Source organism: Balaenoptera borealis (genome assembly GCF_965194805.1).
Source record: "Balaenoptera borealis genome assembly, chromosome: 1".
In the NCBI taxonomy this organism is placed as follows: Eukaryota; Metazoa; Chordata; class Mammalia; order Artiodactyla; family Balaenopteridae; genus Balaenoptera; species Balaenoptera borealis.
In genome coordinates, this window is record NC_138860.1 from 140,851,655 (window position 1) to 140,866,945 (window position 15,291).

A 15,291-nucleotide genomic window follows, 5' to 3' on the forward strand; every position below is an offset into this window, starting at 1 on the left:
ATTAAAAATTAGTAGTGTTTGTTTTTATGTCCTATTGGAAAACAGTAGTATTGTCTTAGTAGAAATATTGTGAGTTCATAAATTGTAATTCACTTTCTTATTGATGTAAAAGAAAGCAATATCTTATTATTCTTATAGGCTGGCATGTATGAAGCAGTTAACGAGGTTTACAAAGTACTTATTCCTATTCATGAAGCTAATCGGGATGCAAAGAAACTATCCACGATTCATGGTAAACTTCAAGAAGCATTCAGCAAAATTGTTCATCAGGTAATGATTGTACTTTCTAGCTTCAGTATAAATGGAGAAAACTGTCTACAAGCATTATTGTTGCTTTGTACTAATGTCAAACTAGATCTCATGAAATGACCATTTTAATCAGGTTACAAATGAACAGTGTCAAAATGATGGTTCATGGCCAAAAGCAAGACTCATTAACAAAACTGAATTTACCTAAAGTAGATTATGATCATCATAACCTTTCCACATAGCTTCTCTTTTTTTCCTTCACTTTTTTTGAATTATTACTAATTGCTAAATTTTTTTAAATTGTGAGTTATTTTGTGTTTCACAGTGTGGGTTATAGTTATGAATCTGATTTTTAAATTGATTTCTATTCATTTGCTGCCAAAAAAGTTTTTATGTTTAACTTTTTATTAAATGATGTGAAAGTTTAATAAACTCCTAATATTCTTAATGATTTCAACTGAACTTTTAACTGTTTTTCCCGTATATTTTTATTCAATCATCCTTTGACATATTTCTAATATGAAAATAATGTTTAGTGAAAATAATGAATAAATGGTTGTCATGTTTATTCAGTTATAATAGTATGATTTCAGTACTTGTTTATAGTTCATGGAATCCACATATTATCACTAAAATTAAAATTAAAATAAACTTGGTTTAGAAATGAGGTAGACTACTAGCAGTTGATTTCCCTGAAGCTAAGTCACTGGCTCCATTGAAATACTCTGAAGTATCCTGCTGAGGCTCCTCTGTCTCCACTTTTCTCTTCCCTTCCCTGTGCTACCCGTGCTGTTGTCTGCTACTGCCATCATCAAAGAAGGAAGTGGAGTACGGGTTTTCCACTTTTTCCTTCAGTATTAGTCCTACTTTATTGTCTATCAACTTGACCTCCTCTTTCTTGCCATGGACTAAGCTGTTCTGGATGAATTGATGTAATCTGAAAAATTTTAAGTCTTAAATAGGGCCACTATACTGTTAAGCTAGAATTTTATTATTGTTTACTAAAATGTTGAAGTTGCAAAAGATCATTAGGATTCTTGATCACAACAGTTGGGTCTTTTTATAATCAGTTGTACATATACTGTTAAGGAAATCTCATCCCAGCTTCCAGAGCTATAAATTGCAAATTACACATCAGGTCTAGAACATCTAGAGCTAGTAGCTTCCAAGAAACTTTCATCCATTTGTATCAAAGACATTAGAGTGAAATTTCAATGTCTATTCCAATTTACCTGCGGTACTTCAGTGAAGTGCAGCTCACATTAGTTAGTGATCTAATTTAGACACAAATGAAACAAGTAGTTAGCTTTCTTTCCCCCAAATTTGTACTTTTCACTTATTAAAGTTTTAAAAGGTGAAATTTTAGCTTCTAGGTTTTGAACAAGCAATTTATAAAATTATCACAGGTCTTAAGTGAAGGAATATGGTGTTTAAAGTACCCTGGTGTTTTCTATACGAAGAAGAATTTATGGTATATGGTGCCTTACACTACTGAACTTCTTTTGGCTTTTTTTTGTTCTTTTTAAATAGTTTTTTTTTTTTATGACTTGCCCTTTTTTTACTTTTTATTATACAGAGTACTGGCTGGGAGGTAGGTAATGTTTTAGTTAGTTAAAGACACTAATAGATTGATTTGATCAGATTTCTTATGCCAATGCTTTGCCCACATGTGCTAGCTGTGGGCATTCTGTTGCTGTCTGCTGTCAACTGAATTCATTAACCAAAGAAATTTTGTTAAAATACTGTAAGTTATGTTAAGATATTTATTATTAAGAGGTTGTAGGCAGTGCATGGAAATCCATATGTTACACTAATGAGATTCTTTGGTAAATGAGCCACTTTGTCATCACTTAGTTTGTTTTTATCCTTTGAAGCATTTTCTTTCATCAACATTTACACACAAATTTCTTTTTTTAACCATATTGTTTCACCTCATTTTACAGAGGTCGATTTATATGTTATTGCTCAGAGGTGTAAATAAAAAAATATTTCATCTGATCTAAGATGCCATCAATTGTAAGACATCCCATTATTCTCCATGCCTTTAAGAAAGAAAGAAAAAAAAATACCCTGTGTATTAAACTACAACATCCTATCAGTCGAAAGATGAATGCCAACTACAGAGATACTAAAATATGGGCCAGAAATGTGCATCTTAGAATTGATGAAAGAATGTGTTAATTTGATCCTGAGTCACTTCACCTTGAGTATAAGCACTACTGAGGAGAGAAATTCACTTTTGTCATTTGAATTTTGTTGGAGGGAGGGATAAAGAGATTGAGACAACTGGAAATTTAATTTGACCTCATATTCTGACAATGTTTGATAATTAATGTTCGATGAAGACTATGTGTGCTTCCGTTTATGGAGTCGTTAGGCTCATGAAGTTATATATAAGTCACATCTTACCTGAAAAGTGCCAGGAAGAATTGATTGCCTTTGTTTTAAATCCTTCTGTAAAGGAAAGAATTCTATAAAATATAAAATTCGACAAAATAATTTATTTTGATGAGGTATAAAATAAGGTATTAATAAACCAGGCTTATTTAAAGCTAAGTGTATTTGTAAAGTTTTCTGCTTTGCCTCTCACTTTGTAGTCAGGTTTATGTTGATTAAACAGCTTAGGCTTTCTCTGTTTGGTTTAGCATTTCAATCCTTGTTTTGAGATCCAACTAGAAACCTTCAAAATAAATGTTACTATTGCATTCTCTTCCATTTCTGAATTAGTTGCCACCTTTTGTTTTTCTTCAGATGAAGCCAGTACTGTTACATCTATCTTAGTTCTCCAGATTAAATGTGTGTGACCTTATTAATACCTAGTATAGAACCTCTCATTTCTGTGGCTCAATTAAGACGTCTATAAAGAGACTTTACATGGTTATCTATGAGTGATAAAGTTCCTTATGGATTTCCTACCATGAAATGGAATTAGGTGAAAAGTAGATAAAAGAAGATACATTGAAACCTCTGAGCAGTTTATTACTAGTCTGCTTGATGCTAAATCGACCCCTGAAAGGTATAATTTTCACTGGTTATGATATTAATATTCTGTCATCATGTTTATTGCATGGTAAAAGTCGCACAGACTTTATTTTCTTGTTTATATTCTTGTCACTACCTTTCACTGGACCTTTAGCTTTGTAGCTTCTAAAATTGTTGCACGTTTGTTTTTTGCTTTTCCCTTGTAAAACTTAAATGGATGCTTGCATTTTAAAAATATGTTTGCTACCATTTGCTGCTTATTTGTTTTGAAATTTCCCTAATTAAAATGCTTCTGTTTTCTCTTCTCTCTTGCCCCTGGTTGCTGACCCTACTCCCTACTTTTACTATTGTCTATTGTGGTAAGTTCCTATCTTGTGAATATTTTTCTTTTTGACTCTGGGAAAACTTCAGTAATTTCATTTTTTCTAAAAGCTATGTTTCCTAGCTAATTTCCTAGTATTCTCAAAGAACTCTCACTGGATTGAGGTCTAATAAGGATAACTGATACACTATAGAAAGGCTCTTTGAATTGATACTCCCTCCCTGACTTAGAGGAACGCTATCTGGGCTTATATATTAGCATTGTATTTCATTTTTTACCGTGCTCCTTGATTTGGTACAAATTATTTGAGTTGGCAAAGCTTTTTAGGGCTGTGTGTGTGGGTTTGTGTGTGTGTGTGAAAGATAACTCTAAAACTTGATATTTAGCAATTTGGTAAAGTATTTACCATCCAAAATAACAAATCATGAACCCTTCTTAAATCATGGTGACTGTTATCTGCTCTGCCAATTCCAGTATCTTAATGACTGTTTAGTATTTACCTTTATTTTCTCTTTTCCCAAGCCCATTTATTTTTCTAAAAATAATAGGAAATAAAGTGTGTTTAATAATTTCTCTCTTATGATGGCATTTTAAAATTATTTTTAGAAAAAAGAGAAATATTGAATTTCTGTATGGAAACTTACAGCCATTTCATATTTTGTGTCTATATATTTTATTTTAAAAGATACATTTATCCGTTTATCAAATAGTGAACAATTTGTATTCAGAAGTAGATTAATGCAAGTTTATATTCTTCAGAACAATCATTCCCCAACCATTGATAACATAATACTGTCTCCATTTTTTTTCCTTAAAAGATTATAACATATTTCACCATCCTAGGGGAAATATCACCACCCTAGTAGGCGTATATTATAGTCTCCAGAAAGGCTTGAGAAGGTGGGCTTAGCTTTTTTAAGCTGCATTCTCTCTACTAAGTCACTAAAGAAAAGTGGGGTACCCTAATTTATGAGATTGAAGCATGCAAAATAACTGTATCATAACTCTTGTTGTATTGGATGGACATGAATATGTCCATATTCATGTCCATCCAATATTTTGGTTTTTATATGCTGAGAAATACTAGCCATAGTTCTGGTGCAGTGGCTTCTGTTGAATTTTATAAGCTTTAATCCATGCTAAAGCTGCGTGAGATAAATTAACTCATCCAAGCCAGTAAAAGAGCAGAATGAGAAACAGCAAATTTTAATAGGTGATTGGGCAGTGGGGGGCTGAAAGAAGCGCATGAAAAAAAGTTCCAGGAGCATAGTCAAAACAAGTACTTTTACAACAAGTAGTTGAGTGGAAAAATGTGACACTCTAAAGAAGAAACTAGACCAGTGTAGGTATAAAACATCCATGAGTGTTTACCTCAGGAAAGGTGAAGCGGTGAAGTTAGATATGAAGAAAGTTAAGGAAATTAGGGAAAGTGAGAAGAACTTCTCTGTGAGGAGGTACTTTCTGATAGTTGGTGACTCCCTAATAATTGGTATAGACCCATGACTGAGCACCTGGACGATGCTGGGCCACTGATTAGGTTTGCCCTTTATGTTACTTTCGATGAGAAAAAGATACAGACAGCAAACATTTACTTTGTAGATGATACTGGACATGATTTGTTTTTTTCTGGACTGGAACATATAATGGTTAAAATTGAACTTCTGATAAGAAATGCAGTAGGATATATCAGAAGAATATATCTGGTAGGTAAACCACCAACCTAATTTTCATACTGAAGTTTACAGGAAGGAGATGCAAACATGCAGTAACAATTACCGTAGAGGACAGCGTTGTAATATAGAGGAAGACAAAACATAGGGAGGGAGATACCCAGTAATCCTCAAACAGTTACTCAAGGAAGTTCTCAAAAGTTCTCAAGGAAAGCATCAGAGAAGCAAAAGATGGTTCAGAGATCATACTTATGTTCTAGTGTTTGTATACCAATATATAGAATATGGGGATTAAATAGCTTAATTAAGAGCTTGGACTCAGGTGTCAGATATATTGGGATTTAACTCTCAGCTCTGCCGCTGACTAGCAGTACGACCTCGGGCAAGTTACTTTTCCTCATCTATAAAAAGAGGGTAAAAATAATGGTATCTCGTAGTCGTGATAAGAATTGACATAACTCATGTAAAGTGGATAACCAGTGTCTAGCACATAGTAAGTACTTTAAAAATGTTGGAGATTATTATTTTTATTGTTGTTATTATATCATCGTCATCATTATTATCATTACTGTTACTTGAAATCTTAACACAATTTAGCTGTGAAATCTAAGAGGTGTTATGTTCCCAGGTCGAGATCTGTGATTAAATAAACTGATAAAAGTATATGTTCTTTAAGAGGAATAAATCTAATAGAAGAGAAGGAGATTACCACTGTGTGAAATACTGGTGTGCCTATCTGGCAATCAGTTAACTTGAAGGAGGTGTTACCAAGTCCAAGCTCGCTCTGCTCGCCACACAACAGGCCAGTAAATCGGGAGACGAGGTGTTGAGGCAAGGAATAGCGACTTTATTTGGAAAGCCGGCAGACAGAGAAGATGGTGGACCTGTGTCCCCAAAAACCATCTTATCAGGGTCTGGATGCCAGTTTCTTTTATAGAACAGAGAGGGAGAGGAGGTTATGAAGTAAAGTGAAAAGGCCATTAGTTTTGCAAAATATCTCCTGGCTTGGCCAGCATCAGGGAGGGCATGTGTTAATTTCTACTTTTCTGCAGCTGTTCACAGGTGGGCAGGGTCAGATTGTCTCTCTGTGAGCTGAACAGAGGCACTTTAGTTTAACATTCATGCACAGGGTCAGGGTTCCTTGAGGCAGGCCATTATGTATGATTATAATAACAAAAGCAACAAAAAGCAAAGGTTAAAGTAAAAGATCCAACATGGAGTCAGAAGCATAATGGAGAGCTATGGGTGAAGATGAAAGAAGTTTTAGAAGTGATGTCATTGTGGAAATATACAACTAGCCCAACTGAATGTTTCCTGCTAAATAAAGATAACAAAACTAGAAAAGACTTAAGATAATTTGTCATAAGCAATTTCACCCACTAGAGACATGGATAGATGACTAGATGGATTTCCTTGTCTGGGACATAGTTTCATCAAATACAAGATGGTGGACCCAGTAAGTAGAACTGCTAAGGAAGAATAAATTGGAGTGTGGGAATGATGTGAAGTTCAGAAAGAATTCATGACATTAAAGGAAGGTAATGCTAGAAAAATATAGGCTAGATTGTAGGAAAGTGTACTTTTTTTTAATTCAAAGGAAAAATGGGTATCATCCTGTGGTCCGAAACTCTGAAGAGGAAATAAGATGAAGTGATGTTTTTCTTGAAGGTACAGCTATATGATTAGTCGTTCATGAACATGATAGAGTCAATGGTTTTACACTAGAGAACTCTTTGTAAGTTGAAAGTAAATTTAATCACTGTTCCCTCCCCCATGCCACTACACACACATTCATTTTCAATTCCAGTAACTCCTCTCTGATCTTATCTCCGCTGATCTTCTCCCTCTTGCACACTCTGCTTCAGCCACTCTGGCCACCTTCCTATTCTTCAAACACATGAGGTAGGCTTCTGTCCTAGGACCTTTGCACTGGCTCTTTCCTCTGCCTGGAATGCACTTCCCCCAGAAGATCCACATGAATAACTCTCACACCTCCTTCACATCTTTGCTCAGATGTCACCTTTTTGTGACACCTGCCCTGACCACTCTGTTTTGTTCACTGATTTATCACCAATGTCTAGAACAGTTTGCTGACACATAGTAGGCGTTCAATAAATATGTGAATGGATGAATGGTTTTCCTCATATACATTCTGTTTAATGACTTTTTATCTTTTTTTCCTTCCCATCCCTCCATTTCCCGCCCCCCCCCCCCCACTGCCTCTGGAATATCCTTTCCTTCCCTCCCACATCCACTTAGCCATTCTTTTAAGTTGTAGAATCCTGCCTGTGTGTCACCTCTTTTGTGGCCTGGCTCCAACAGGATTTATCTTTCCTTTCTCAATACACTTTTTATTATAGCATATAACCTTTTGTATTGTAATTATTTGAATACATTTTTTACCCTCTTGGGGAGCTAAGTCTTATTTATTTTTATTTTCCTATTCCTGAGGATGAACAGTGGCTAACACATTATAAGCACTCAATAATTTTTTTTCCTTGAACTGAATGTCAGTATGAGAAAGTAAATAAAAAGAGTTTAAAATGGCTGCTCAGTAACTAGTTCCGTTTTAAGCTGCATTAATAAAATTTAAGTCAACATCCAGGGAGGCAGTGAGCCCACTGATCTCTACACTGATCAGATCACATCAGCAATATTGTGTTTATTTCTGGGATACCACACTTTAAAAGGTGGCATTGAAAAACTAATAAAATGAAAACAGCATAGTAATTCCTATCATATGAAGATGATTGAGAACTGGAAGGTTTAAGGGAAACAAGTTCTGATAGCAGTCTTCAAATATTTAAAAGATCATAATATTGAAGATTTAGAATAGGGTTTTAAATTGGAACACTCTGAGAGGAATACAGCCAGAATAACAATATTTTAATATTTGTGGTTTTAAAAAATAAATAAATACGTACATTTATGGCATTTTTGGAAAAAAACGATCACAAATTGTTAATTTTCTCAAATGCCTTTTTTATTTTCCAGGTAGTGGGGTCTTCATTTCTTGATTATATCAGAATTTGCTATTATTATATTGTTCCATTGGCTTATTGATGGTTTTAATCAAAATTTTGATTGAATACATTTCAGTCAAATTCATTGAATACATTGAATCTCTAGAGAGATTTCATTTGCTATAGAAATCAGTTAATTTTTATGTCTGTTAAATTTTGAAAAATTTAACAGACTGAAAAAAATTTTTACTAGCAACCTCAAGTTTCTTTAGCTCAAAGACATTTTTCTTTAAAACTGTATTTCTTCTGGACAAAAATGTGGGGATATTTTTAGTCACTGTATTTTTTTAATTATTATTATAAGGCTGGTAAATTGAGGATTAGAATTTCCCATTTTGCTTTATTATCTGTTTCAATTGTAACTTATTTTACATACCCTTTTGCCTTTGCAGTAAGAAGTCAATATAGGAAAAATAAGTATCAAACTTACTTAAAGAGAATTCAGAGATATATAAACACTCGTGTGGCTGTGTATATGGGCGCTACCCCAAAATCCTTCTGAAACATCTTTGTATCTAAATTGTAAGAATTGCATAGAAAGCTTCCAAGTATTTTATCTTTATTGAGGGAATTTGTTTTCAAATGTGCTGTGTAAGAGTTGAGGTGACCTTAGTGCACATTGTACTTGGGATGAATGTGTGGTTAATGTATGCAGTGGGTGGTTTGGGAACTTTAGAAAACCAACTCTTCTCAAATTTTTTTTCTTTTTATCTTTCATTTATACATTTTTTTCTTTCAATTCCATTTTTAGTTACTCTTCCACATATCAATATTTTTATCACCAGAGGGATACTAATTGTAAATATTTTGCTTCAGTGCTTCTGGATGGTCTTGACACTTACTGACCGTCTGCTCTGTGCCAGGTGCTATACTTGGCTCCTAACTTTTATGATCTCATTTAATATATGTAAAGGGATAATATAAAGGCTAATGGTAACTAAAAATATTAGTGTTGTTTTTAAATTTAACTTTAGTATGCTCTAATTTCAGGATAATTAAAACAGTTTGTTTTATACCAAGCAACTTTTCTTGCAATAAGGAAAATGAGTTAATTTATCTCAATTGTATGGACATAAAAAACATAGACCTATGTGAGGACATCACTTGGTACAGTCCCTGAAAAACATATGCCATATATGATTCGGTAAAAGCCCTAATTGCACAATGTTATTTGTTAGAAATAATGAAAAAAAGAAAGATTACTTTGCTTTTATTTTCATTTGAGAAATAATAAAATACTGTAGTTTTGAATTAAAACGTTTGCAGTGTTTTGAGAATTTTATACTATAGCAATCTAAACAAAATGTGTAAAACAAAAAGACTTTGTATTAAAGTTTCTTTATTTTCCTACACCTAGGATGGTAAGCGGATGTTTGGCACCTATTTTCGTGTTGGTTTTTATGGAACCAAGTTCGGGGATTTGGATGAACAGGAATTTGTTTACAAGGAGCCTGCAATAACCAAACTTGCCGAGATATCTCACAGATTGGAGGTGAATGCTGTGGTGGTTCACAAAATGTCATCTTTAATTTGTATTTTCTGTGGTGAATAGACTTTCAGATCCAGATCTAATCATTTAATAAGCCAGATCCTGCCAAATAAAATACTCCTTTAGAGTATAAGGATTTTTGATAGGTACAGTAATAGTCTTTTGAATTTTTCAAATCCTTTATGGCAACAGTAAAATAATATTATTAACTTGATTTTTTTTTGAGGGTCTATTTTCACACATATTTTAGAAATCCTATATCTTTCAGAATTACTGTGATTTGTGGAGAAATGTATAGTATTATCCACATTTTGAAAAAGGTATAAGGTATTAATAAGCATGGAACTAGAATTAGAACCCCAAGGTATTTCTGACCCAAGTGCATTATCTTTTTGGCATAACTGATTCCCAGTGAGATAATCTTTAGAACTTAAAAGATTGAAATTTTACTTTAAAAACACTGCTTAGAATCCCTTAACCTTTATGCAGCTACTTAATTTTTACAATAAATAATTTTAATGTTTATGAAACTAACCAATCTTTTCTGCTATAGTTATCCTTTCCAACTTTTTTCTCTTCTTGGTTCTCCAAGTGTGGTCCATGGGCAGAATCTTTATTGACATCACCTGGGAGATTGTTTGAAATGCAGAATCTCAGACCTTACCCCAGACCGTCTGAATCAAAATCTGCATTTTAACAAGATCCCCGGATGATTTGTATAGACATAAGAGTTTGAGAAGTAGTGCTCTAGGCTAGTTTTTATTCTCAGCTGATGTTAATTTCTCAATGTTGTATTCTTATTGATGATTTCACAGGGCTCAACTTCCATAAATTGGTTTAAGCTGGACTTCTTGTTTTTCAAGAGCCTATTAAGTAAGTCTTGGGAAATGTTGAGACAGTATTTCCCAAACTTAGTCATAAAAATTATCTTAGAGGGAGGAGTGGCTGTTCTCCTTTGAGGACTGAGATTTAATTTTTCCTTTTGAATAGCTCCATCCTTTGCCCATGCTGCTACTCAGTGTCATATGGAAAAGTCAGTACATTCTTGACCCAGGGTTACCTTTTCAAAATCTGAACTTTTACAAAACTTCAACAAGTCAATGCTTTTATTTGAAAATTCTCGAACATTACATTAATCATTCAGAAAAATGAATGGTTGCTCATTGACTGCAAGAAATTAGGCTACATCAAACTCAATAAAAGTTAATATCCTATACTTCAAGTATAATGAGTTTCTTTTGTCTCTGCTTTCTATTCCCTTTTTGGTTTTTTTTGAGGACCTCTTGTGGAATCCTGTATTTTCAGTGGTGAAATTTTTTTTTTTTTTTGTATTTTGTGTTATTTAAAATGAGTAAATGGGAATAATATCAAATAAGTATGGACTAAGGCCATGCTAATTTGATAGGCTAAATTTAACTTTTGTGAATGCAAATAATTATTATTTTGTAATTATTGACATGGTTGTACAAGAACTTACTAAATGGCCTGCTTTTGCTCAGGAGTCTCCCTCAGAGACCTCCTCTGTTTTCTACTACTGTTAACTTCATGTGAAAGATTTCTTTTTCTTATTTTAGGGATTTTATGGAGAAAGATTTGGAGAGGATGTGGTTGAAGTAATCAAGGATTCTAATCCTGTAGACAAGTGTAAATTAGATCCTAACAAGGTATGGTTGATTAGACTGTAATGACACATAGGTATATCTTTGAGACTGATTTTTTGGGGGAAAGACTGAACGATGATTTCACAATGAAAATGAAGGACTTTTTCCTTTCCCAGGCATATATTCAGATTACCTACGTGGAGCCATACTTTGACACATATGAGATGAAGGACAGAATCACATATTTTGACAAAAATTATAATCTTCGTCGTTTCATGTACTGTACACCCTTCACTTTAGATGGTCGTGCCCATGGGGAACTTCATGAACAATTCAAACGGAAGACCATTCTGACTACTTCTCATGCCTTTCCTTATATTAAGACAAGGGTCAATGTCACTCACAAAGAGGAGGTAAGTCTCCAAATAGGGAAATAGAATTAGTGGAGCAAATACATTGGAGCCATGTGAAAACAATGTGGATATAGCATTGTGTATCATTCCTCACGTGGTAACATACTAGAACTTTACCCATTTTTAAGTCATTAATTTTCAGCGTCTTTTCTAAGTCCCTAATTCACCCTTAGCTTATGCTTTAAAAGGTTGATTTTTTTTCCTTTCATTTAGTGATCCAAATTTTGGAATTTTATTATTAGATAATAGTTTACAATTGGTCACCACTTTTTTCTTATTTTAATTGATTGTATGTAAAGCTCACTAAATATTTTTCAATCAATACACTGACCTAATAGATGTTATTTGACCCAGATCATCTTAACACCAATTGAAGTTGCTATTGAAGACATGCAGAAAAAAACGCAGGAGTTGGCATTTGCAACACATCAGGATCCAGCAGACCCCAAAATGCTTCAGATGGTACTACAGGGATCTGTAGGCACAACAGTGAATCAGGTTGGAGCATTTGCTAATACTGTGCGATTTAAGTTATAAATGGAATTTTGAATGATTTCATTATTATATTTTACAGAGATCACAAATAAGTGTCAAAGCAAGTGAAAATGTTAGAAGTAGTTGCAAAAGTTAAACTGAAAAACAAAATTTTTAGTATAATCTCAATTATTGAAAAATTTTCACACCTGACTTCTATACTGCCTGTTTTTCTATCTGTTCTGAAACATTCTATTAAGAAGGGATAGATTTCACCAAAATGGCCTTTCCTTTAAAAGCTTGTACTGAAAGAATGTGATCTAAAAAGAAGGGCTCATTTTCAGAGCTACATGTTACACGCATGTGTGTGTATCTACTCTCTTAGATACTCCCTGATGTTATCTGCTCCAGGTCTCCTTCACAGTGAGCTGAGAATAGTAAATAAGTAATGTGAAACCATTTTGAAAATTTTAATGATGTACGTACACAAGATATTGTTGTTTTGTCATATGCAGATTAGAAGCCATCCCCATTATCTCCTTGTAATGGGTTCATTCAGCTTCTTTTGCTGATGATTAGTGAATAGTCCAAGGTAAGGGAAAATCCAAAAAAGCTTCAAGTAAGATTTCATGTAATATATCTTACCTTTTTTTGGGTTAAAGAAATGAAGCCAAAAAATGCCCTACCAAAACTGAAATAAAGATTTTAAGACCTTTACCGCCTAAAAGTATACGTGATTTGGAGGTTTTACTTCCAAATGACATAACTTACAAAAGATCACCTTTAATTCGTAGTATTAAGAACACATTTGGAATGCTGAGGGAAGCTGTTTTAGTAAAATCAAGTGTCTAATAATCAGTGAACTCACAACTGATTGTCAGTAGCCTGACAACTTTTACATCTAGGATAAATTAAAGAATATAAAAAATATAAGGCAGAATACATTAATGAATACAGGAGTCAGTCCTTTAGCTCCTACTCTTTCTCTTTGAAAAATGAACTAATAAGTTAATTGCTGTGGGCAAGAATATAGCTTTGACATTAGGAAAAACTAAAAATGTATTGTCAGAATCCATCTCTGAAAAGTTTTAATATAGGCATAGACATATATGTATCAAGCTTAAATGCAGCTGGTTCGGTGCTAAGAAAAATGGCTTTGGCAAATTCTATCTCTGTGAATATATAAAAAACAAAAGCACACTTTTTGTTTTCTTACTTTACAGGGGCCTTTGGAAGTTGCCCAGGTTTTCCTGTCTGAAATACCCAGTGACCCAAAGCTCTTCAGACATCATAATAAATTGCGACTCTGCTTCAAAGATTTTACTAAAAGGTATTCAAGGTTTCCTACGTAAAGATATTCAAATTGAGACTGTCCAATACACAGTTTGATGTGAGAGTCTTCAGGGACTATTGAAAAGAGAAACTATAGGAAAATGGTTCACAATGAGAGGTTGTCTGTGTATAACTTACTATTCCTTATGTGTATATATATCCCCGCCCCCCAATACTGTATATAATGCCATGTTTTAAATTTTAAAGATTAGAAAAGCCTAGACTCAGGAAATTTTTTTAACTTGAAACTATTATTAGTTTAACATTTAACTTGTTAACTTGAAAGCCGTTATTTATTGTGAACATTCAATGTGAGAGTTTCTGTTTCCCTTCCCTCAGAAAATATACAAGCAGCAAACTTGAAAGCAAAAAATTTACATTCAGATTTTATCCTTATCATTTTATGTCTCTTTTCCAGGTCACTTAATCATTATGATCCTCAGTTTTCTAATGTATGAAGTAAGGATAATAATATTTACCTCACACAGGGAGGTTGTGCAAATTAGGTGAAATAATACATGGGTGTCAGGGTCCCCAAGAACACCCCCAGTTTTGATGATTTGCGAGGAGGACTCACAGGACTCAGCATATAGTTGTAGACCTGGTTATGATTTGTTACAGTAAAAGAGTGCAAAGTAAAATCAGCAAAGGGAAAAGGCACAGGGGGTGAAGTCTAGAGGAAACCAGGTATAGGCTTCAAAGGGTCCTCTCCCAGTGCAGCCACATAGGAGGTGCTAATCGTTTCAGCAAAGAGTTGTGGCAGCATGTGTGAAATGTTGTTTACCAGGGAAGGTCAGTAGAGACTCAAGTGCCAACCAGGATTTTTATTGGAGGCTGGTCATGTAGGCACCTTTTCCCTGACAGGTACCAAAATTCCAGACTCCCAAAAGGAAAGCAGGTATTTAGCAGAAACTATAGTGTTTGTATAAATAGTTCAGGCACAGTGAGCCACTCTTATCTTCTGGGTATGATAGGAACCCTTCCCAAATCCAAATTCCCAGACAGTAACCAAGGGCCAGCCTTGCAAATAGGACCTAAGGATAGCAGGCTCAGGCCTGCTGTTAACTCTTTTCTTCACAAATAATACTTGGCATGTAATAAATAGGTATTCAGTAAATACTAAATTTTGAAACAGTAGGGGAAAATAGTCATCAACTTGATACTGATTCCTGCTTTACTAACACTATGAGCACAAAAGAGGGAATGATAATTTTATTTGATGATGTCAAGGAAGATTTCACACAGGAATTAACATTATATATGAACCTCGAAGGATGAATATTAGTTTTTCAGGCAGAAAAGAGGGGGAAGGGTATACTAAAAACAAACAAAAAAACCAGCATGAGCAAAGTTCAGAATCTGTTCTGAGAAAAATGAATAGTTTAGTGGAGCTGGAACTGTGCAATCGATGAAAACAAGTAGTCAAACACTGGGAAAGTAGGTTGGAATTAGATTGTACGGGCCTTGTGTACCATTAAGTAAATGACTTGTCACTTAACAAAGCAGCATCAGAACCATAGTCAGAATCCAGTCTTTGACTCCCTATTACGGTTTCTCTTATCAAATTATGAACTATGGTTTCCCTTATCAAATCATTCATTGAAAGGGTTTATTGGGGTAGACATAATTTTACTTTATATCAGTTTTGTCGTCAGGAAAATATGAGGCATGCTAACTTGTTCAAGTCTCTTGAGACAGTATTTTCCTTATTCTCACTGCAATAGCTGTCATGAATT

At 34.1% G+C, this 15,291-nt stretch overlaps 1 protein-coding gene across 7 annotated transcripts in view; it reads left to right on the forward strand.

Moving 5' to 3' along the window:
• Positions 1 to 15,291, forward strand: part of DOCK7 (dedicator of cytokinesis 7) — a 184,726-nt gene that overhangs the window by 161,576 nt on the left and 7,859 nt on the right. For 5 of the 7 annotated variants that reach the window (XM_082356245.1, XM_082356247.1, XM_082356243.1 and 2 more), the window contains 7 exons: positions 139 to 270; positions 1,826 to 1,840; positions 9,613 to 9,738; positions 11,310 to 11,399; positions 11,513 to 11,749; positions 12,104 to 12,247; positions 13,447 to 13,553. In XM_082356245.1, the coding sequence (XP_082212371.1) occupies positions 139 to 270; positions 1,826 to 1,840; positions 9,613 to 9,738; positions 11,310 to 11,399; positions 11,513 to 11,749; positions 12,104 to 12,247; positions 13,447 to 13,553 (851 nt within the window). Of the gene's footprint in view, positions 1 to 138; positions 271 to 1,825; positions 1,841 to 9,603; positions 9,739 to 11,309; positions 11,400 to 11,512; positions 11,750 to 12,103; positions 12,248 to 13,446; positions 13,554 to 15,291 lie in introns of all 7 variants that reach the window. The other 2 variants (XM_082356246.1, XM_082356248.1) reach the window with 1 other exon arrangement.